We start from the raw sequence: 24173 nt of genomic DNA on the forward strand, positions 1-24173 counted from the left end.
TTTTTCCCGCATGTGGTGTTAGGCGGAAGAATCCGTAAAGTTGTTCACGGTCATGCCATTTTTCTAAAACACGCAGAAAACCAAATCAAAATCTTATAACCAGAGAGATAATCGTTATAAAATGTCTTAAGATTGTTGTTCCTCTGGTTATAGGTCGAGTTCACTTTATCTCTGTCTTATCTTGATTAAGACAAAGTCTCGGTTGAAGTAGGGATCTTCCTTTTTCTAAGTTATAGAGAGATAGACAATATTCGAATTCTGACTTATCAGTAATCCTTCTTTCAGATTATCGAGATAGACAATAATATTTACAGATTCGAGGCAAGAATAAGTTATCTTTCCTTAAGACATTTTACACGCCCGTACCAGTACCAACAGTTAAGGTGTATACCTTCATGATACAACGACTATCCTTTCAGAATTTAAGGTGGTAGTTTTATATTCTGAAAGCGGACGAACCTTCGTAAATAATATGAGCTCTTGGACTGCAGCAAATAGATCTTCCAGACACTTGAATATTATAGCTTTGCTCGGGTATTTCTATTTTTAGATTCCAGACACACCAGAATATTTCTAAAATCAAAATTATATTTGTGCGGGTACGAAAACGCGTGTCAAGAAGTCAATAGGACCGGGTCGTTGGCCGGAAATCAGACCTTCACCTGTTTAATAATTTTGCGGGCACCGACGACGTCTTTGGACTTAACCTGTGACAAAAGAGACAAAACACACGTGAGTGTAAAATCTCAGAAGACACTGGGATGGTGCCGGCCTAAGGGGGCTCCGACAGTCAAGTCAGTAAACGTGGCGAATAGTATATAGGAATTGTAAACCAGAGTTCGAGCTATCGAGTTAGATATGTTGTCTGAGCAAGACGATCGTTGGGAGAAAAGGTGATACAACTAGATGTATATTTTCCTAATTCTCTAGTCGTCAAGTGAAATATAGCGCTTGCACCCCTTAGTCGTGTGGAGAGAGAAAAGATCAGTCGCCTTCCTTGATCAGGTGATCGTCTTTCCTTTATCAAGTGGTCGTCAAGAGAGAGAAAGATCACTCGTCGGCTGTTTGATCAAGTGGTCGTTTGGAGAGATGGTGATAGTAGCAGTCGATGGTTGCCTGCCAGAGGTTTGGATGATCGATGTGAGAGAGAAAGTAAGTGGTTAGCTGATTGCAAGTGAATTGGATGTCGGGTGTTGTTCTCTGTCATTGGATGCCTTAGTTGATCATCATATGATCCTTATACAGTGTTTCGTGGTCAAATGTCTTTCGTTTGGTCAATCGTCACCCTGTGATGAGTTGCCGCCTTGAATATGGTGACGCACAGAGTTGTTACCACGAATCCAGATATCATAACTCCCATCCAATCGGATATATTGATGATAACCTTGGCCAACCATTATCTTCAATAATAGTAACCCCACAACAGGTACATGGGAAGGAGGTCCGCTTAGGAAATAACGACCAACCTTTTTGTGCGGAGCTAACTTCTTTATCCAGGCTGATTTCTTTAACAAGGGCTCCAAGGCTGACCTCTTTGTTCAACGTGCACATATTTTCTTGTTGCTCCGGGAGCCTGAAGATGAATGGGTCAGGCCCATTTGTCATTTGGTCTGTGGGCTTGGCCCTCCTGTGGGTTCATTCAACCATGGATTTCTAGGGGCGCTCTTGATGACGAAATTTGGCCCATACAATATTCCAGAAACACCAGAATACTGATTTTAAAAGAGAAGATAAGAGAAGAAGAGAATAGACGGAATTCACTCGAAGACTTCTTTCTTCAGAATTCTAGATATACTATAATATTTCTAAATCAGAATTATATTTCAGACACACCAGAATACTGATTTTAGAAGAGAAGAGAAGAAGATAATGAATTAGATGAAGAATGAATGATTTTGGGTTGTTTATATAAGAATTGACTAGACACTTAATTTGGGTCACGTTTGGGACACCACTATTTGAGAAGAGTTAGTTATTCAACTAGTGTTCTGTTGGCTGGATTGTGGAGCGTCATATTAGACTAAAAATCGCAGAAGAAACGCCACCTTTGTATGACATTAGATCTGTCCCAAAATATGCCCAACACATCAACCAGATGGCCGTTAGATCAAAATCTGGTGGAATCCCACCATTAGTCCGACTCGGGGTTAGCGCGAACCGTTGGATCCGTAAGGATCCAACACTTCTACACCATGCCTGAAACCAACACGACACTCCTAATCGCGCGACTGTTGGATCTCGCGAAATCCCGCAGAGTGAAAGCGAGCAATCCCGATTTGGACGTGCTTGCTTCGCTCAAATGTCCCCCAATCTAACTTGTCCGTTTTGACGTTTTAGTCCTTAACTTGACCGATCTTCGTCCAAACTTTAAATTTGAATTTCTCATTTAGGAATCAGATTCGAGTGATTATTGCCTCTAAGTTGAAGAGCTCGACGAGACGAACGCAATGGCGCATTCCTTTTTTGAGTTTGACGAGTCGGGTCAAGTCAAAATTGGCTTCGATTCAAAAAAGAACTTAGCATAGAGTTCCATAATTTGTAATATAGATTCTAAATTTTCTTTTGTTGCCGAACCAAATATAATCAAGTCGTCTGCGAAAAGTAGATGTGTTATGCTCAGACTGACTTGATTAATTGTATTCTATAAAATTTCGATGTTGTTCATAATGAGAAATCAAGAGAGATAGTGACTGTGAGGCTAGGATAAATAAATAAATATGGAGATAACGGAAATCCTTGTCTAACGCCTCCGAAGACCGTGACATCCCCGACCAATTTCCCATTTAATTGGATACTAAATCTAGAAGTAGAAATGCATGGCATAATTAGGTTTAGCAGACGACCAGTTATACCCGTGGCCTGTAACAGTTTCTCCAAAAAACAGTTATGTCTCGATTATAGCTCGATCTAGCTGTATATAGGGTTGGGATTTTGGCCCGAACCCGCCCACGACCGTCCGAGTCCGAAGGGTCCGTGACCGTTCGATGCCCGAATTTGTCTGTACCCGCACGATCGAAAGAGCTTAAGCGGACAGACGCAGACATAGGTCCTTACCCGGTGATCCGACCGAGTCCGCCCGCTCATATAGTCTGTCCGACCGAATCCGTCCGTTTATCCCACCCGTTTTACCTGCCTGCCTATATATTTGATTTTAAGCCTTTAGATTTGTAAGGTTAGCTACAACTGTTAGATTTCAAGAGTAAGAATATATAGTTCTAGAAATCACTTTTTTTAATCTTGTTTTCGCCTCTCTACTTCTCTACTCTCTCTCTCTCCTCCAAAATCTCAATATCTCATCAGTAGCCTTAGAATCCACAATACACAGATCGTAATCCATGAGAATAAGAATAGAACCAATCTTAATCCATGACAAATCTCAATGATTATCTTTTAATTTTGTATTCATTTACTTTTTGGAATTATAAAGTACGAGTTTAGAAAGTTGTATTTAGCTACTAAATAGTTTTAATTCCGATATTTTTTTTTATTCGTTCATTAGTGACCGGTGCCCGACCGACCGATACCCGGTTTGTTCGACTATAAAAAACGGTCACGGACAGGCACTTTGTTGGGGAAAAATCCGAAATGTCTGCCTGTTTTGGCTGGATGTCCGAGTAGACACTTAAAACTTGTGCCCGTTCCGTTCGAACGGGTTGAGTTAGTGTCCATTCCCGCACGTCCGGACCAATTCCCACCCCTAACTGCATACTCGGACGCTTCACACTCGAACAAGCAGCTTCTCATGTTCTTTGTTTTTTCATTTTTGCACTTTCTCTGTATATATCTCCTCTGACATTTCTTCTCTGTAAAATTGAGGTTGAGGATGCTACGAAATCGGAGACGACCCCATTACGGGGCTCCTATCTGTGCAATAATGGCGGCTCTCCTGCTCCTTCTATCAGTCTCAGTTCTCTACAGTCATCTTGGTTTCGACCGATCGTCCTCCACTCAAGTTGATCGCTCTCATTCTCTCTCCTCTTCCCGCTTAGGTTTAGGCTTCTCAAATCTTGATTTCTCTGACGACATCGATGCCATTACTGTTAATCCCTTACTCGAAGACGTTGAGAATGATGCAATTACCAACGCTGCTACTAGTAACGCTGGTGGTGGTGGTGATGAGGATAGGATTGATGAGCTTGATGTTGATAGTGATGATCAAACTAGGGTTTCTGATGAAGAAGAGATCCTTAGGGGTGTTGATTTCGAAGAAGAATCTGAGTCCGATGGTTTTGGTACTAGTAGTTATGATAGAAATAATAAGCGTTCTGATTATGTTTGGGATCATGTTGTTGGAGTCATGAGACGAGCTTTTGATAAGCGTTCTGTTGAGCCATGGCAAGATTCTTCTCCTTTTGGTTTCTCAAGTTCTTATTCCGAACAAGATCGGAGTAAGATTGCATTTGGTTCTGATGATCAGCCTGTCGATGAGAATGTTCGCCATAAATTAGATGAAATTAGGGTTATTGAGGATGCATTGTTGTTGAAATCAGGTGGTAGTTCTTCATCGTTGAGGGATGGTTGGTCTACTTGGTTTGAGAAAAAAGGTGATTTTTTAAGACGTGATAGGATGTTTAAGTCGAATTTGGAGAATCTAAATCCTTTAAACAATCCCCTTTTACAAGATCCAGATGGAATTGGATTGACTACTCTTACTAGGGGTGACAAGATCATTCACAAGGCCTTGTTGAGTAATTTTCGGAAAATTCCCTTCTTGGCAATGAAGAACCCAATTGGAATTGCCAAGGAGCAGACTTCTGTGAATGGATGGGAAGATAAAGTGGAGGGGATGAAGGGAGTGGAGCGTAGAGCATTAGATGACAATGGTGGTAGTACTATTGCTAATGGTGTAGAAGATATTGACAGTTCTTCCCAATCATCATCTAATTCCATCAAAGAAAGAGAGGATGTTAATGGCGCAAAGAAAACTGAGCATGAATTCATTGAACAAACTGGTAAAAAGAACTTGCATTCTGTCGAGAAGACTAAATCCGAGTTAGCTGATCATATATATGCTGATGGGAAGAGATGGGGTTATTTTCCTAGTTTGCCTCCCCACTTGTCTTTTTCCGATTTTGTGAGTGAGTTCTTCAATCAAGGCAAATGTTTGCTGCGGGTTTTCATGATTTGGAATTCTCCACCTTGGATGTACAGTGTTCGGCACCAGCGAAGCCTTGAAAGCCTTCTGTACCACCATCCAGATGCTTGTGTTATGGTCTTCTCTGAAACAATTGAGCTCGATTTCTTCAATGACTTCGTTAAGGATGGGTATGTTCTAACACTTTTCACTGCTGAGAAATATTTCAATCATAAAATACTACAGTTACTTCTAGAGAAAATGAATGCAATATACATACCATGTCATTTCTTTTCTTACTGCAGAGATCAAAAACATGGATCGTAGCCTTGTTGTGTGTAGGAAGCTTTGCAAATACCACCTTAACAGACATTTATTTTGTGCTCATAATTATCTTGCTTCGCATATCTTTGCTGAGAAAATTCACGCTCCCTCCCCCTAAGGAGAAAAAACAACGTAGTTTCCCTCATTTATAAATTTGAAGATATCATTGTATGTTTATGTGCATGCACATCTTTTAGCTGCTAAAGTTATTACTTCATGATTTTATTGGCAGAAAACTTGATATGATTACAAGCCAAATACATTAGTTGTAACTTGTATATAACATTTGATACAACCTATTGAAATTGTTGAATATTGTGTTTCTGGTTCCCCAGCTTCAAAGTTGCAGTTGCCATGCCAAATCTTGATGAACTACTTGAAGATACCCCCACCCGTGAATTCGCTACAGTTTGGTTCCAATGGAGGAAGACAAACTTCTATCCTGTCCACTATAGTGAGCTTATCCGCCTTGCTGCTCTTTACAAGTAAGTTTTTTTTAGTCATCAATATATCCTTTGTTTCTGATGGTTAAAGTAGTGTCGTCTTACACCTTTTCTTCGTGACATGAAATCTATTTCGAAAACGTGATTTTCTGAACTTTTAACGGTGAACTATTCAAATGTTCACGTAAATTTTGTAAGAGAACATACCTCACTTGTTAATTAAACATAGTGGGAAATTGTGGGAGAAAGCCTGAATAAATCTCAGCCTTCTAAAGTGAGCCACCTAACTAGTATATCTTGAAATTCGTCAGAAATCTACAACGTAGTATTTTGAGCTACATACACAATTCTGTACTTGCGTCACCAAATATAGTTATGGTATGCTACGAGATCAAAACTGCGGATTTCACATTTATCGAAATTGAACTGCAAAGATATATACAACACTATCATGATACACATCTTGAACCATCCAGGTTTTCAAATATCACAAACTGAGCAAAGAATAATACTAGTTGTACAAATTACAAATCTCAGGATTGCATGCAGGACATTACAACAAATTATGTTTTATATAGATTTGTAGGTACTCGAGGTGCGAGTTACCATACAAGCAAGTGAGATGCTTTATTATGATTGTTGGGGACAGCTTTTGGTTTACGTGTCGAAATAATTTTGTTTGAAACTTAGAATGAATATATTAAAGGAAAAAAACTATGTACAAAGGTGGTGGGGGTATCTGGGAACACGTCTCACGACATCCAAGCCTTCTAATTAACAACTACATCTAGGAAAGTTACATCTTTATATTTATCTAGTTTCCTAACCCAAGAGAATAGTGTTAAGGACGAGTGGACACAATATTTCTTTATTTCTGTGGTGTCAATTGAACCCTCATGGTTGCCACTGAGATCAGTTACGTAGACGCCTATCTACGTATGCGCCCTAGGCGACAGGTCAAAAACTGCATATTTTCTCTTTATAACGCCAAAGGGAAAATTATGATTGACATATGCAAACTTTCCGTTTTCGTCTTTTCTGAGTACATACCCATCATAGGCATTAAAGATTTGATGAAACTGGTACTGAATTGTAACCTAGTTATATTCGTACACTAAACACCTTCAAATTATGTACTAATGCGTGTCCTTTTGCAGATATGGAGGGCTCTATCTAGATACCGATATTATTGTTTTAAAGCCATTGCCTTCAATTAATAATTTTGTGAGCGTGGAGAATCAGATGGCCAATGGTTCTCTCAGCGGTGCAGCCATGGCATTCACTAAGCAGAGGTACTAATTACAACAGTTTGTAAACGTTGCATGCAATTTAGTTGTGTTTTTAATAAATGCCCGATGTCTGTGCCCATATCAAACAATGGATGGTCTAATGAAAACATTGTGTTCTCTTCATCCAATGTCGAGCTTTCTTATTAGAGAAAAGAAATTAACATATACACTCCTTTTTTAAAATTTTATGTCATGTCGCATACTTGGACACTGAGATACTAGGATACTTGCATTGAATTCAGTTGGTACTAATATATTATGTCAGGTTTTGACTTTACATCTGTGCATACTCTGCTTCTTTTCATTCAATGCGAGCTTTCTTATCAAAGAAAGAAGGTGAAATTAACATAGATACTCCTTTGTAATACTAATGTCTGTTTATCCTGTATACAAATATATATATATATATATATATATATATATACATACATTTATTTTGGATCGTGGCATGGGGGGAGCTCGCCCCTCCATGCCTCTATGTAGATCCGTCCCTATATTTTCTTTTATGCAGGATAAACAGAGACACCAAATATGTAAGAGAGTATGCATTTCTCTTCACAAGCTTTGGTCTAGCTGAGATGGCAAGACTCCTCTTTTATTACCAATTGGTCAGAGGGTCAATTCCCTCTTGCACCAACTCAAACTTTTTTAGGTTTTTAGTTTCTTTTTGGCTTCCCCCTTAATGGCCAATTGAAGATACCACATTTTTATTTGTTAATTGGACTTGCCCCCTCCAACTAACTAATTTTGCTAGAAAAATTAGTTATTTTACCCAAAGAAAACTTATTTGAAGAGGGTGTGTTTGGTGGGTAACTTTTCGAATTTTTTTCTTCAAAATATATACTTTCTTTTCTCTTAAAGGGTAACTCTTTTTACATGAATAAAGTACATCCCATATAGAGAATTATCATTATTATATTATTATTATTGTGTTTGAAATTTTTGTATATTGTTGCCCCCTCATGTAAGAAATCCTGAATCCGTCCTTGGTCGCACCATCCCTTTTAGTCTATTTCCTCTTGCCATATTTGATGTTTCGTATATCGGGTATTCATACTAATCCATTGTCCATGTTACATTCTAGAATATAGGATGGTCCTAACCTAAGCGTGTAAATATCAGAAATCAATAAGATCAACTGATCAAGTAGTAGCAATCAATAATGTGATGTCAACCTTTATTTACATGCAGTCCTTTTGTTATGGAGTGCCTGAAGGAATATTACTCGACATACGATGAGACCCTCTTGAGGTGGAATGGCGCTGATCTTTTGACTAGAGTAAGTAAACAGTTTTCTAGCAGAGAAATTATCTCTGACAAGCAGCAGGAACTGAGGATGCGACCTTCTTCTATATTCTTCCCAATTGCTCGTCAAAATATCACAAGGTATGTTGTCTCTTCGTCCTTGATCTCTCTATGCAACTTTACAAACGTGCCTTTAGGTTATTGTCCCTTGTATTCTCTTACGTAGACATGTTCCGTTTCTGTCCCGTAGCCCTGTTGTGTATGACTGGTGTTGCATTTTGTATATTTATAATAGTAATTGAAGGCTGAGATTGGTTTCAATAATCCAACAATAGAGTTAACACAGTTTATAAAAAAAGGAACTATCTTGATGAGGTCTTTCAATCCAACATCAGATAGTCTATGATATGTATGATAAGCTTATCGAAGATGAATATACTCATTGAATGGCATAGTTGGATATCGAATAGCTTATTGGATTTTGGAGATGCATATCATCATATTTAATCCCATAGTTTACCAATTACACCTCTATCCGATGGGGATACTTTCAAAAGTTGTCCGAAATCAACCTATGTAAAAGAAAAATTTGCTTTTTCATGCACATTCAGTCGTGACTTGATTTAAGTTACCTGGGAACTGAGAAGTTAAACCGTTTTCGTGTCATATTTGCACCAAACTCGTGCATTAACTTCAGTTCATGTCGAGGCTGTTGACATGTCTTTATGATTTATTCTGAGATCTTACAGTTGATCCTTGAAACTTCTATTCTGCTACCTTTATTTATTTACTTAGCTTATGTTTATTTGCGATTTACTTTCTCATCTAGTTCTTATACTTTCAATCTGACAACTTTCTGCCTTGATGACTGTATTATCAGTTATTTCATTGCACCAGCTGATGAGAGTGAAAGAGCTGAGCAGGATATTCTCTTCAGAAAGATTTTGAAGGAGTCGTTCACATTTCATTTTTGGAACAGTGTGACGTCTACTCTCATTCCACACCCTGAGAGCCTCGTATCGAGGATTCTAAACCATTTTTGTATTCATTGTTTAGATGTATTGTAAGGGCCTCAATTGTTCGTTCTCCAAAAATTCCGGAAAACCATGTGAAGATACGGATTCCGTGGACATCCATTGCCATCTTACAACCACTTTCAAGGTCCAAGGTGCGTCATTATGAGACGTCAATGTCTGGTAAGATGTCGCCGAACTTCTCAGTTATTCACTTGCTCTTTTTTCTCCTTCAGAAATTGTAACTCAAGATTTGATTCTTGCAGATAATTTTGATCAACTTCAAATAGTAATAGCTAGGGAATTAGGTCATTGGAAAATTGTGTTTGTAAAGTATACCTGAACATAACTTATTGGAGATGATACGTTTTTCTTTTGTTTAATAAAATGAATATATTGAATATATTGAATATGATGTTCTTCCCTTTCACCCACTCCGCCCAAATGTTCTTTTCGGGTCAAATCTAGGTAAAAATTCTTTTAATCGAGACGGTTTCATTGAGTTTTCAGATTGATGCCCTAATTAGTTAGTTTGAGTTTTATGAAGCTTCCTTATCACAGCATTCCACATGTTCCATCGTCTGAAGATTTGAGTTGTCCGCGGAAGCAATAGCTGGGGCACTGAACACTGAAGTAGTGGACATTGTTTCTCTTTGGAAAGGCTTTGCTATTTTTAGAACAAGCTTCCCGATCGGTTGATTCTTGTGGACCTAGTATGACTATGGGTTCACAACCTAACTGCCACACGTCGGTGAACAACCTATTGGAGGGGTATCTAGTGGTGTAAAAAGGGCTGGGCGGAGTCTGCCAGTTTTTAGTCGGCCCATATGGGCCACGGGCAGCCCTGAATTCTGGCCTAGCTCTGCCCTGGCCTGTCTATCTACAGGCTAGACTGACCCATTGGCTTATTCTCTTTTCTTTTTTATTTTGTTTTCTTTTGTATCTTTAAATCTTTCAAGTTTGAAAAGGTTTGCTCTTTAGGGAAGTCTAAAATGTCATGTTGAAAGACATTTTTTTTTGTGTTGAAATGTCACGTTGAAAGACAGAATTTCAACATTGCAATGATGGAATCGAAAGTAGTTAAAGAGAAAAAAAAATAATGCCTCAACAAATTTCTTTCTCTCTTAATAATTTTTTATTCTCCAGATTTTCTGTTTTTTTTTTTAAATTTATTTGTTTTTATAAGTATTTTCATCTTATTTTATACTTTGTCTGTCTAAAAATATTTTTCTCTTGCTAACTTTATTTCTCTCTGAGTTTCTCTTCTTATATTTTGAGGGTATATTGTTTTTAAGATTTTTAAGTTTCCTTAGAGGTAAGAGACAACCTATATTCCTCTTTTTTTTGTTAAAAGATATATATATATATATATATATATATATATATATATATATATATATATATATATATATATTAACTTAAGACAACAGAGTAGCATTACTATACAAATTAGACGAAAAGTAAGGAATTCAGTTCCACGTTTTAGATCTATCCTTTCTACGTGCCCATTTCGCTAGTTTGTCTGCTTGTGTATTGAGATTCCTCTTGATGTGGTTGAGTTTGACGCTTTAGAGTTCGCTTTTGATGTCTTTGATTTTCCTGATGTGAACCATCGATTGCCATTGGATCTTATGCCTGTGGTTATTCAGATGACGAATAAGGTTGATGTTGTCGCTTTCCACAATGATCTGATTATGATTAGTTTCCTTCGCCCAAATAAGACTATTCAGAATTGCAATAGTTTCACTTTCTTCGTTGTTTCTGGCACGTGTCGTGTTCACCTTAGGAACCATGAATTTAGATTGTGAATTTTGCACTATCAAACTGGTTCCAATCTTCGTCTCAATATTAACAAAAGAAGCATCAACATTAATTTTAATGAATTGGAGAGATGGGGGTTGCCATTTTGCCACATTTATCGAAGATGTAATCGTTTGTACCTTGTTAATCTTAGGAAAAGCCATTATGATATTGATAATAGATTGAAAATTATATAAAGTTTGCTGAAAGCAGTGATCATATCTAGTTTTCCATATATGCCATAAGACAGTAACAAAGTGGATATTATCAACTGTGCAACTGGTTTAAGCCGGGTCTTGCCAAGATAAAATCCATTCTGATAACGAGAGAATGTCGGTAGATATAATATTGAAGTGGAACCACATACTTTTTGCAAAGGGGCAATGTAAAAGCGCATGTTTAATAGTGTCAGTTTCGGTGCAATACGGCTAGTTAAAACTGTTACCTATATACTTACCTATTTGTTCACGAACTGGAAGGGCCTTAGTGCAAATCTTCCAGATAAAAAGTTGAATGTGAGGGATCGTCGAGATCGACCAAATGAAATTTCAGTTAATAGTTTGTGGAGGTTGAGCGTTATGAATAGAACTAAGATGCTGGTACATCGATCTGACTGTATGGTTGCCAGTTTGAGTGAGATTCCATTTCATTAGGTATGTGTCTTCACTCTGAATTGGAATTGCTTTAATGAGATTGCAAGTGCCTTCATTGAAGTTTTCCCTGAGAGTAACTTCATTCTAACTATTGTTGTTGATAAGCTGTGATACTTTGACAACAGTCGAGTTGGAATTATTTTGAACTGGATTATTCATTTCGGAAATCCAATTATCTTTCCATATGTTGATGTTTTCCCTTGTATGGACTTCCCACGTGATTAGGTTGTCGATGAGATCATAATGTTTTCGGATGACCTTCTAGTTCCAAGAGGTGAGATTTTGCCGGTCCCGGGGTATCTGAGTGTTGAAAATATTTGGTTTTCAGGAATTGGACCAAGATAGCATTTGGGTCAGACTTGAGACGCCAAGCCAATTTACTGAGGAGGGCGGTGTTGTCGAGGTTATGATGGTGAATGCCTAACCCTCCTAACTTTTTCGGAAGGCAGATATATGACCAAGCTTTGGTACATATACCTTTGGACTTTCCCCTCCAGAAGGACTTCTGCAAAGTCGCTATGCATTTGCTTATACCTTTTGGGATGGCAAAACATTGAATCTGGTATCGGGGAACGGCTGCAGCGACAACAGAGATAACTACTGTACGACCAGCCTGAGAAAGGAACGAGTGGTTCCATTTGGACAGTTTTAACTTGATTTGATCAAGGATGTTGTTGAAAACCTTGGTTTTTTGTCCTCCAATGAAAATCTGAGCCCCTAGGTATTTCTCCGAGGTGGAAGCATATTTGACTTTGAGAGTTCTCATGATAATGCACTTGAATTTAGGATGAGAGTTTTTAGAGTAGAAGATATTGGATTTCGCATAGTTGATAGTTTGACCAGAGGCTGAGCAAAAAAGGTTTAAGAAGGTTTTCGGATTGTGGACATTATTGAGAGAGTTCTTACCGAAAATGTAACAGTCGTCTGCAAAAAGCAGGTGAGTAATGGTGAGGTTAGGATTATTAGTGGGGAAGCCTAAGAATTTTCCGTGGTCAGGATTAGATGCTAGAAGTCGATTGAGCCCTTCCATCACGAGGGTGAACAGGAAAGGCGATAGGGGGTCACCCTGCCTAATACCTCTAGAAGGGAAGAACATAGGTCCTGGATGGCCATTGATGAGAACGGACATGGAGGAGGTGGAAATGCAGTTAAATATCATTTTGATCCAATGATCCGAGAACCCAAGTCTTTGCATGATATTTACCAGGAATGACCATTCGATTCTATCGTTAGCTTTCGACATGTCCAGTTTAAGGCCAAATACCCTTTTTCACCTTTCATCTGTTTGAAAGAGTAAATGATTTCATGTCCCATAATGATGTTATCAGAGATTTGTCTGCCCGGAACGTAGGCCGCTTGGAATGGAGATATGATGGGGTTAAGATTGAATTTAGTCTTTCAGCCAGAATTTTCGTGATGATCTTGTAGGTAGTATTGAGTAAATTAATCGAACGATAGTCTACCGCAGTTTGTGGAACAACTATTTTGGGAATGAGGCATATGTGGGTGTGATTAGTGTCCGGAGGAAGTTCAGCCGTGTCAAAGAAATTCTGGACTAAGTTGTAGATATCCTAATTGACTGTATCCTAGTTAGATTGGAAGAAGAAGGGGAGGTAACCATCTGGTCCTGGGGCCGCGCCCTTTTTCAACCATTGAACCGCTAGATATATCTCAGATTTATCAAGAATGGCTTACTGCTCCGTACTTTGAGAGGGAGTGATAATAGGGTTGAAAATGTTAGAGATAGTGGGGGATAAGTTACAGTTGGAAGTGGTGTTAATGGTGAGAAGGTGAGAAGGTGAGAGGTAAAGATGTTGTAAATTTCTTTGATGTCTTCCTGCCACTCGCCATTAGTGTCTTTGATAGCTAGGATGCGATTGCTACGATTCCTCTGGATTGGGAGTGAAAGTATTTGGTATTCTTGTCTCTCAATGTGATGAAACTATTACGCGACTTTTCTTTCCATAGACTCTCCTGTTGTCTATAAAGCTCTTTAAGTCGCGCATTAAGGTTTAGAAGGCGTTACTGTTGTGAGTGATTTGGATGGTCGAAATAATAGTACTGATTTATTTTTCTAGGTTGCTAAACACTTCCTTATTCCATTTCATTAGGTGCTTGCTTAGGGAAGAAAGGTTTTTCTGGATGTTATGAGGTGGATTGTTATTGTTATTTCGAGCCCATTTATTGGCTATGAAGTCGTGGCAGTCAGGGTGAGACATCCACGTTCTCACTACAAAAAATAGACAGGCTTTAGCTACGACCTTTTTGTTACGTATTTAAAGTGCTGTAACTACTAGTTACCATTTGCTATGGATATTTTGTTCTCGTAGCGGATGCCGATCAACAGCTACAAACTTTGTGTGCACAAAGAGGCGGGAGAAGATGAGTAAGGTTTAGGTTGATTATAATCCACTGTGTTGAGGAGGATAGGGTTGTGGTCGGAAGCGCTGGTAACTAAATGGGTAAGGTTTGAATTGGGGAAGCACTGGAGCCAATTTTCATTGGCAAGAGCTCTGTCCAGTCTTTCCTGGATGAGATTACCATTGAATTGGCGGTTAGTCCAAGTGTAGGGGTTACCTTGGAAACCAAGATCCACTAAACCAAGATGTTGGATAATATCTAGGATTTTTTGGAGAGAAGAGTTTGAAGTGTCCTTTCCTCCACTTTTCTCAAGTGGGTCAAGGATGCTATTAAGATCTCCGATAACTATCCAAGGATGGTTAGTATCCGAATTCAGATTGTTAAGCATTTCCCAGGGTGGAGTTTATTTTTACGATGAGGACAATCGTAGAAGCCAGTTATGAGAGTTTTATTATTGCTATTTTCTATTGGGGTCGGGGCTCTGCGTGAATGATGTTAGTATTAGATTTGATGATAGAGAGGTTGAAGTAATGTTTCCAATAAAGTACAAGGCCTCCCGCTTTATTAGTGGGCTCCACATAGTGGCTAGCGTATCTCTTACCTATAAATATATGTTTAGCCACATCAAAAGATTTGTTTTTCGTTTCCGAGAGGAAGATGATGTTTGGTTGCTTGAGGTTAATAAGGTGAAGGATGTGTTTTTTGGTGAGGAAGGTGGAGGTGCCTCTAATATTCCAGCTAAGGATTGAGAAGCTCGAGTTAGTGTTAATGGTCGAGGCCATGAGGTGGCACTAAACTAAGACGGTCCCACAGAACAGGGAGGAAGCCAGGAGTCTAAAGGCCCCCTCAATAACTAACCAACTCAGTAACACTGTAGAGAGAGACAGTAGGGCACCTGGAAGCAAACTGCGTGGGCTGAGATAAAGGTTAGGGCCAGCTACCGAGATAAATTCTAAGGGCAACATTACACCCCAACGGAAACATAACTGAAGAAAAAAGAGGAATAAAACCAACAGAAAAGAACACAGAAAAATCACATCTAAGAGTGCAGAACAGATCTAACGAAAGGAAGAAGCCGACGAACAAATTAAAGAGTGATATTAACTAGATAAAAGAAAAGAACAATATTAACAAGATAAGTAAAATAAAACATGCAATCAGAGATGTAAAAGGACTACCAACTGAAACTAACTACTAAAAGATGCTATTCCATTATCATTGTAGCTGATAACTTTCAGACTAACACATACGAAGTACTAAACCACAATTCCAGTAAGATGAACAACCTGTGAATGCCAAGAAAAAAAAAAGAAACTAGATACTGTACTCTGACTGAGTAACAGAACTAGCAACCTGGACTGTGCATAAGATTCACACAAACAAAAAAGACTACTATAGATCGACAACTACGCAAGATGGACAAGGACTAACAGCAAACTAAGCAAGAAACATAACCAACACACCCTAACCACTCTAATCCAGCTAACACTTTAAACTATAGTTTTAGTGTCAACTTCCTTAGACTGATCTTCTGTCCCTTCCTCCTTCGCATCAGAAGATAAAGTTGGAGAAATTATGAGAGAGTCCATGAACGTTTCACCCTTGTGATCTTTCGAATGAGAGATTGATTCCTTAGGGGGTATGTACCATGGAGAGGACAAGTGGCTAACATGACTATAAGGATCTTCTAGCAAAGTTGACCCTCCACTCCTCAAACATCTCATAAGGGTTGCTGCTACTACCCACCCCTCTTTCTTTATGCTTCTTGAAAAGGAAAGTGGAGTTATCAGCAAACTCCTGTTTTATCTATTTCTGTAAATCCCATTCTTTCCTTTTACCTCTCTGGGAAAAGATGGGTTGTCTTGTTACTAGAGCTAGTTGAGGATTAAGAGAGACAAAAGGAATGGGAGGAGTGGTTTCCATGGGAGTTACCTCAGGTTGAACTGGTACTGGGAGAGAGCAAGGCTGAAGGGGGTGCTCGATGGTCCTGCAGATGTGGCAAACGGCTTTTGGGAACTTCAGGTAGCTAAAATTGACTGGACAACCAGTATCAGTGAAGATGGAGTTAAGTGTAGCTAATAGAGGAATCCTGACATCATACATGAACTGAATTCTAATAAATGATGTGGGCACTAAGCTGAAGTCTCGTGGTTGAATATGCAGAATGTATCCCATGCATGAAAAAATTATGTCGAGATCATGTCTATTCTGAAGTGAAGAGGGTAAACCAGCCAGACTACACCACATTGGCTTGAAAAGAAGCTCAGGAAGTTCACCATGAAGCGGGAAATCTACTTCAGGCATGACCACTAGCATCCCTCTGATGATCCAGGGACGACCCTGGTCTACACCATTCAGCACATAAGAGTTCCTAGGCTTGATGATGAAGAAATTAGGGTCCGCTGATGAAGCAACTATGTCACATTCTCGCAAGAATTTTGATTGACCAAACAATTGTCTTCTAATGTAAGCAAATCCAAAGTTGTAAGGACATCAAAGCCTAGCAAAGAAACCAGAGTCAATCTCCTGTAAGTCCTCGTTCTCAACTGGTTTGGGATAAGAAATGGTCAGCTTGTTCTCAACTGGTTTGGGATAAGAAATATTACATCAATTTAATCATCTAAGGTACTTCTGAAGTGTGGGCGACCTATTCGCTCAATGATAATGTTCCTAGAAAAAGGAATAATATATTACAAAATGATAATACTGCAGAAGGGATTATTAATAAAAGACCTAAACTCTTTGAACAAATACCTCTGGAAGAGGGTAAAGCCTTTGAAGAAAATAATTTTTTTAAAGAAAGTGAAACTCCTATAGAGGCAGAAAAATCCAATAATGAAGAGTTTTTTTTTATGAATGACACATGTCGACGACATAGTTTCATTTATAGTGGCTACTAAGATTCTCAAAGAAACTGATGGTTTTGAACCATGCTTTATTGAGAAATGCCGACAAAGATCTTATTGGTCATAATGGAGAGATAAAATTTGGTAGAATTGGGTTATCTTGTCAGCTATAAATGTTTGTTTGTTAGAAATCGCAATGAAAATAATGAATCTGTGCCCTAAAAACGCGAGTTGTGGCACAAGGTTTCTTGTAGAAACCTGTAATCGACTATGAAAAAAATATTCTTTTATTAAGGATGTCATTACATTTAGGTATCTGATTAGTCTTGTAGTTCTAGAAGAACTTGCCTTGCATCTGAGGGACGTGATTAATGAAAATCAATATGGCAATCTAGATACTGATGTTTACATGAATGTTCTCGATGACTTTAAATTACCTGAAGAAAAACCTTCCACTATGTATTTACTTAAATAAAATCGTGTTTTGTATGGATTAAAACAATCTAGGTGAATGTGGTACAATCGCCTAAGTGAATACTTAACCAAAGAAGAATATTTAAATGATCTTATTTGTCCATATGTTTTTATTAAGAAGTCATACGTTAGATTTGCTACCATTGCAATATATGTTGATGACGTCAACATTTATCGGGGCTATGTTTGTAACCTTGCAAAATATTTTTAAAAAAATCGAGATGAAAGATCCTGGAAAAAAAAATCTGCGTTTGTTTACGAATTGAAAGAATTAATAACGATATACTTGTCAATCAAAAGTTATAGACTGAGAAAGTTTTGAAATGATTTAACATGGACCATACATATCCTGACAGTACTCTATGGTTATTAGAACACTTGTCCATCAGAGTTTTTGATTTCTTTGAAAAACTACTGGCATGATGTTACTTTACTCAAAGACTTCATCCAAAGATTCACAAATAATTGGATACAATGATGTTGAATATCTTTCTGATCTTCATGAATAGATTCCACAAAATGGTTATGTTCTAACTAGCGAGGCACAACTTTCTCATGAAGATCGAGTAAACAAAGTATGCCAGCAAAATCTTGTAATCATTAAGAAAATATTGTTCTCCATGAAATTACTAAAGAATGTGTTCGGTGACGGTCTATTGTTAGTCACATTTGTAACTCATATGATCTTGTTTCAATTCACTTTAATATATGAAGACAACGCGGCTTGCATTACCTAAATCAAGGAAAGATATATTAAAAGTAATATAACAACCACATTTGACCAATGTTATTTTACCTGCAACATTTACATAAGAATGGTGAGATATTCAAAAGATATAATCATGCAATAATTATGCAGACTTATTCACTAAGTCACTACCTACTACAACCTTCAGAAAATTAATTCATGAAATCGGGATGGGACGTATGACTGACCAGACAATATAGAGATGATAGTTTCAGGGGGAAATTTTTATCAGGGAGAGTTTATTCTACTGTGAAGTCTTGTGTATCCATTAAAGTATATACACGATTGTCCTCTTTTTCTTCTGTCCAATTTTTATCCCACTAGATTTTTCTGGCGAGATTTTAGTGAGGCAGTTAAAGCGTGACCCATACATCTCATAGTTTTCAGTATTGTGTTTTTTCTTTTGTCAAATTTTTGTCCCCACTGGTTTTGGCTGACAAGATTTGAAGATAATCATTACAGAAAAGGTGATGGTCATCCAAAGGGGAGTGTTATGGGGCATTGTGGCTGCTCATAAACTTTCTTAAGTTTGAAGTCAGGAGGTGCTTTCAACAGGAGCAATTGGCCTCCATCTCATGCATGTAAGAATGAGGTTCCTTTAAACTAAAGTGTATGCACATATTTCCTACACATCTTTGCCTTCTCTATCACCTTTAAAGTCACTAACACTTAGGTATGAATTATTTCATTTGTTGTAACTCATGAGTGTGGACATTTTGGGGGATTGGGGGAAATAAGAAAATTATTCGGGTTACAAAGTTTTGGGTGGAAACAAAAAATTTTGAAACATTTTGTTTCCTCCAAACACTTCAAGTTTTCAACTTCTTCATCCTCAACCAAAATTCTGGCGTCTCCCAACATATTCCGGCGAGATCCACCATTAAAGTCGGCCACCGCCAAGTTCGTCTCTTTTTTCTTATCTCTCTTTTCTCCCCTCTTCCTTTTGTCTTCTCTCCCTTTTTTTTTTGTTGGTGGCTTAGAAGTTCCGGCGAAGGGGCTCTCCCCTTCGCCGAAAACTCATGTGGTAAACCAGACGAGCTTGCTTCGTCTGGATCTGGTTATGACGAAGTGTTCCGGCGAAGGGGCTCTCCCCTTCGCCGAAACTTAAAGAAAGAAAGAGAGAGAAGCAAGGAGAGGGATGGAGAGAGGGAGAGAAAGAAAGAGGAGAGAGAGTTATTGCCGGTTGTCGACGGCTAAGAGTCGGCCGACGACTTTCTGCGGGCAACAAAGGAGGGTGTGTTGGCTTTTTTTTTTTTTCACCCTTTAAACTTTTATACCCCGGATATTTTTCTTATTTCCCCAAAATCACCCACCTACTTAATTACCGTTTCCTAGACAGATAATTTTGTTCATACATTGAGTAAAATTAAGATGTTTAAAAACTCTAAAATATTGAGTTTCTTTTTGAGACATTAAAATTGAATACTTCCCCATCATTCTAAAACCAAATTTTGAATTAGAGAAAACTCATAATACCTTAAATGACACTTTAAAATTTTCTATTTGGGTCATGCATTAAGATGTTGTAAGTGCTACATTATAAAACACCATTTCTTTCTTCCAAAAACCCCCCATCCAACATAATCAATAAAAAGTTATTTATTATTCTTTCAGAATCGATAGTCAGATGGGCTATAAGCTGCTTTTTTTTTAACGTGAAATATCATCACCAGGGAATCTGTAATACCCCTATTTTTTTATATAACAAATTGGGTGGACGTAATAAAACTCTAGGTCAATTACTTTGGTTGAAATACTAGTAGGTTTAAAAATCCTAGTCCCAATTCACGTTTGAAAACGCATATAGAATAGAGAGGTGATGCCACCGCTCCTTAGTTATGGAAAGATAACTAAAGAATAAAAGAGATAGAGATAGAGATAGAGTTTTGTAGAGAGAGAGAGAACGAGACATTATTGTGGTCTTCAAGACGTCTAAGGTGAAAAGAGGTAGATTTTCTATTTCCTAATTCTTTTGTAGACTCTTTCAATTTATTCCATGATAGGTTTAGTATTGTTGATCAAATAGTTTCTATAAAGAATGATTAAATAGTTTAAGTATTAGTTTTATCTAGAATTGATCAATAAACCACTACAGAGGACAGTATTTCAGTCTAGTTTAAATTGAATCTGGTATTGATACATGATGGATTTGGGATGTTCTTATATGTTCGGATTCTGTTTATCTACTTTCTAATGGCTCAAACGATGTATTAATCGGAAATCTAAGTGAGGAGTTATAATAGTATTCGTATCAGGTGTCAGAACAGTCTCCAATGTTTTTTTTTAGTTTGAATTGAATCTAGTATTGATAGGTGATGAATTTTTGTGTGTTTATCATATTTTTGGGAAGTTCTGTTTGTCTACTTTCTAATGCTTCATCCGATGCATCAGGGTCGTGGCTGAGAATTTGGGGGCCCTGTGCCAAATTTGATCCGGACCTTTCAACTAATAAAATTTAATAGAAAAATGCAAGATAATTAAACAAGAGATAAATGAAAATCGTAATGAATCCCACTATATTTTGAAGAAAGTAGTTAAAGGAAAAAAAATTCATTTCATTTGTTATAGAAAATTGAGTCTAAAAATCCACAGTCACTTGTGAACAAATTTTTTTTATTTATTATATCTTAGAGTATAAGTTTATAACTAAAAATAACACAATGAAATGTTAAACTCCTACAGACTGTATGCATTTTAGTATAATATCATGTTGAACATTAGGTTTACAAATTATTAAATATGACAAAGATTACTTTTCATAACAAAAAAAGTTGAAAAGGTGTAATGAAGAAGAAATATATAATAAATTAACAATGTAACTCAACAAAAAGTAAATAAAAGAAGTGATTTGTTGGCTAGGGGACTTGAACCCGAGACACTAACATGGATAACAAGAGGAGATACCAATTAAGCTGAGAAACTTCATATGTTTATGTAAGCTTTAATTATATATTGTTTGAGTATCTAAAAGAAATGGGCCCCTAAAAGTGAGGGCCCAGTGCGAGCGCCCTGCCCGCACTGGGCCTTCCATGGGTCTGCGATGCATTAATCGGAGTTCCGAGTGAGGAGTTACCATTATTTTCGTACAAGGTGTCAAAACAACCTCCACCGTATTTTAGTCTAGTTTAAATTGAATCTGTTATTTATAGGTGACTAATTTGGGTGTGTTTCTTATATATTTGGAAATTATGTTTGTCTACTTTCTAAAGCTTCAGACAGTGCATTAACCGGAGTTCCTAGTGAGGAGCTACGATAGTTTTCGTACAAGGTGTCAAAACAGTCTTCACTGTAATTTGGTCCAGTTTAAAATAAATCTGGTAATAATATGTGAAGAGTTTGGTTGTATTCCTTGTATGATTTGAAAGTTCTGTTCGTCTATTTCCCAATTCTTAAAACGGTATATTAATCGGAGTTTTGAGTGAGGAGTTGTGATAATTTTGTGTAAGATGTCAAGACAATCTCTAATGAACGAATTTATTTAGATATGTCACATGGTTTTTGTTCTTTAGGCAATGTATCTCCTAGGTAGATACCTTCTAGTCGTGAGTCTATATTTTTAATTATTATTGTTATTGCTTGTTTGAGGTTGGGATCTACGTGAGGATCTACTATGAGCATCATCTCTTTTTTACTTGTCATGTTTCATCGGTTTGGTATGTTTAGTGAACTTGTTTGTAATTCATTATGAGCGTCGATGTCTGTTCTGTATAGGTATGAGACACCAAGTGAGTGTTTGATGATTTTGTCTTTTGAGATGAATTAGTGTTGACTTACATGTCAAGTCTGCATGCTATAATGGTTTACATTAGTTAAAGGCGTGATATTTTAAATATTGAAAAAAGAGGAAACATTGTTGTAATATAAGAGTTAGTATTGGATTAGAAACGAGAACCTTGAAAACCTAATAATCAAGAACATAAATTATTAGTTTCTACAAGTGTGATCTAAATCTCATCGCATTCTGTTAGATGTTACTGTTGAATTTCAAATAATGGCAACGATGAATATAAATTCAATGCTTCCTTGATTGGGGTTTGAACTTGCCTACCCGAGACTTAGGCTTGTGGGTATCTGCTGCAGTTGGATTTTAACCAAAATACTTTATATTTGAAGTATTGATTGTGCACTCATGGTAGGCGTTGCTCATGGATCCAGTTTGAATGTGTCGAATCTTCAATTTCAATGCAGTTAGCTTGAGATTTGGATTTGGGGCGCTACAAAATGGTATTAGAGCTCTAGGTTTAGTGGTCTTAGGGTTGTACAGTAGGTTTGATTGTCGACGCACAACTGGTTGAATCTAAAATATGTGTTCCTGAAATTGTTTTTGTTGCGAAAATTTCAAAGAAGTTTGTCTTTGTGTTTTCTAAATCAAAATTGGGAATGAAAATGTTTCATATGAAGGATAATGCCTATCGATATGATGTACTTTTGTCTCTGATGCGTCTGAGCAAATGTCTTATTTGGTCTTGATGTCAAACTTAAGGTATGTGATTGTGATTATAACAATCCATATATTTATGATGTACGTGAGGGTAGTGAAACTCTTTACGTTTATGGGGCTTTGAGTTGTTTGAACGCATGTTGTGTTCTAGTGTCTCAGTTGGTTATGAATTGTTTTAAAATTTTTGATTGGGTGAGTAAATGTTAACCCGATTAGAGGTTGACTCGACGTGCGTAAGATAGGGGTGAACATCGGTTGGATAACCGACTTTTTCGGCCAATCCAAAGTCCAAACCGAAGGGTTCGGTTTTTTCAAATCTAAATCTGAACCAATCCGTTCATGGTTTGGTTCGGTTACCGATCCGAACTATGCATGAACGGTTTGGATCGGTTGGATAACCGAACCACCTGTGATATTTTACCATATATAAAATTTCGCACTTTCAACTTAAAAACGTGGAACTAGCTTAACTATTGAATTAAGCTACAACTCTCCACGCCATTTACTTCTGTTACACATGCATTAAGCTACGATATTAACAAACATGGAACTAACTTAGTTATTAAATCTCAACCGTTCATCATTCCTATCATTTATATTTATATATAATATATAATAAATGGTTTGGTTCGGTTTGTTCGGTTATCCGTCAACCAAATCCATAAACCGATCCAAACCATTTGGTTTTGCCATTTTAACATCCGAACCAATCCGGAATATAATTGGATCGGTATCCAAACCGTTGAAATCTGTTTGGATCGGATTGGATCGGTTGGTTTGGATACTAAATGAATACCCCTAGCGTAAGAGTCGATACAAGCACATGGCTAATGTGTGGTAAGCTACCTAGTGGACCATTGAGTTGGATGCATACTCAATGATCGATATCAAAGTGAGACTAAGTATGGTTGGCTCGACGAGAAGGTCGATGCAAACATAGGTTCACCAATAAGGTGGTCTGCCTAGTGGACCATAGACTTAAGTCTTAATGAAGTATCTGATTATTTAATTAGAATCTCTTAGAAGTTGGATCGACATGAGTGTCGATGCAAACATAGGGTTGTCAATGTGAAAATAGACTACCTGGTGGGTCACATAATTGACTTATAGTATAAGAATGATTAACAACTAGTGGTTGGCTCGACGAGAAATTCGATGCAAACACGGGTTAGCTAACACATAGTTAGGCTACCCAGTGGACTACAAAATTGGTTGTTATGAAATGATGATAAATCGGAACTAAGAATGGTTGGCTTCACATGTTGATCGATGCAAACACGGGTTTGGTGACGTGATTGTGGACAACCCAGTGGACCGTGGTGTTGAGTTCTAATATGGATTGACAGTTGTAATCCATTATTAATTGGTGGTTGGCTCGACATGATGATCGATGCAAACACAAATTTGTTCATGTGGACTACATACTTCTAGTTAGAGAAGTAATTTACCAACTAGAGGTTGA

General features: G+C 37.6%; 1 protein-coding gene across 3 annotated transcripts; it reads left to right on the forward strand.

Moving 5' to 3' along the window:
• Positions 1-3408: 3408 nt before the first annotated feature.
• LOC147549159 (alpha 1,4-glycosyltransferase family protein) lies at positions 3409-9791 on the forward strand. 3 transcript variants are annotated; one of them, XR_015238486.1, is made up of 6 exons: positions 3651-5265; positions 5734-5883; positions 6999-7133; positions 8322-8516; positions 9256-9571; positions 9655-9791. XR_015238486.1 is itself a non-coding variant. In XM_086671494.1 (5 exons), exons 1-5 carry the CDS (start codon positions 3824-3826, stop codon positions 9440-9442), a joined length of 2109 nt encoding a protein of 702 aa, XP_086527620.1. In that variant the 5' UTR covers positions 3409-3823; the 3' UTR covers positions 9443-9791. The 3 variants fall into 3 exon arrangements, 2 of the variants coding, with proteins under 2 accessions (XP_086527620.1, XP_086527621.1); XM_086671494.1 differs by having other exon boundaries at positions 3409-5265; positions 9256-9791; XM_086671495.1 differs by lacking the exons at positions 6999-7133; positions 8322-8516; positions 9256-9571; positions 9655-9791 and having other exon boundaries at positions 3718-5265; positions 5734-5887.
• Positions 9792-24173: the final 14382 nt, after the last annotated feature.

Source organism: Eschscholzia californica, unplaced genomic scaffold (assembly GCF_041429995.1).
Source record: "Eschscholzia californica isolate CP2 unplaced genomic scaffold, dmEscCali1.0.p SCAF_3, whole genome shotgun sequence".
Taxonomy (NCBI): domain Eukaryota; kingdom Viridiplantae; phylum Streptophyta; class Magnoliopsida; order Ranunculales; family Papaveraceae; genus Eschscholzia; species Eschscholzia californica.

Coding starts and splice junctions, on each gene's coding strand:
- LOC147549159 (XM_086671494.1), top strand. CDS start 3,824: ATGCTACGAAATCGGAGACGACCCCATTACGGGGCTCCTATCTGTGCA. Junction 5,884..6,998: donor CGCCTTGCTGCTCTTTACAA/GTAAGTTTTTTT, acceptor GTCCTTTTGCAG/ATATGGAGGGCTCTATCTAG. Junction 7,134..8,321: donor ATGGCATTCACTAAGCAGAG/GTACTAATTACA, acceptor ATTTACATGCAG/TCCTTTTGTTATGGAGTGCC.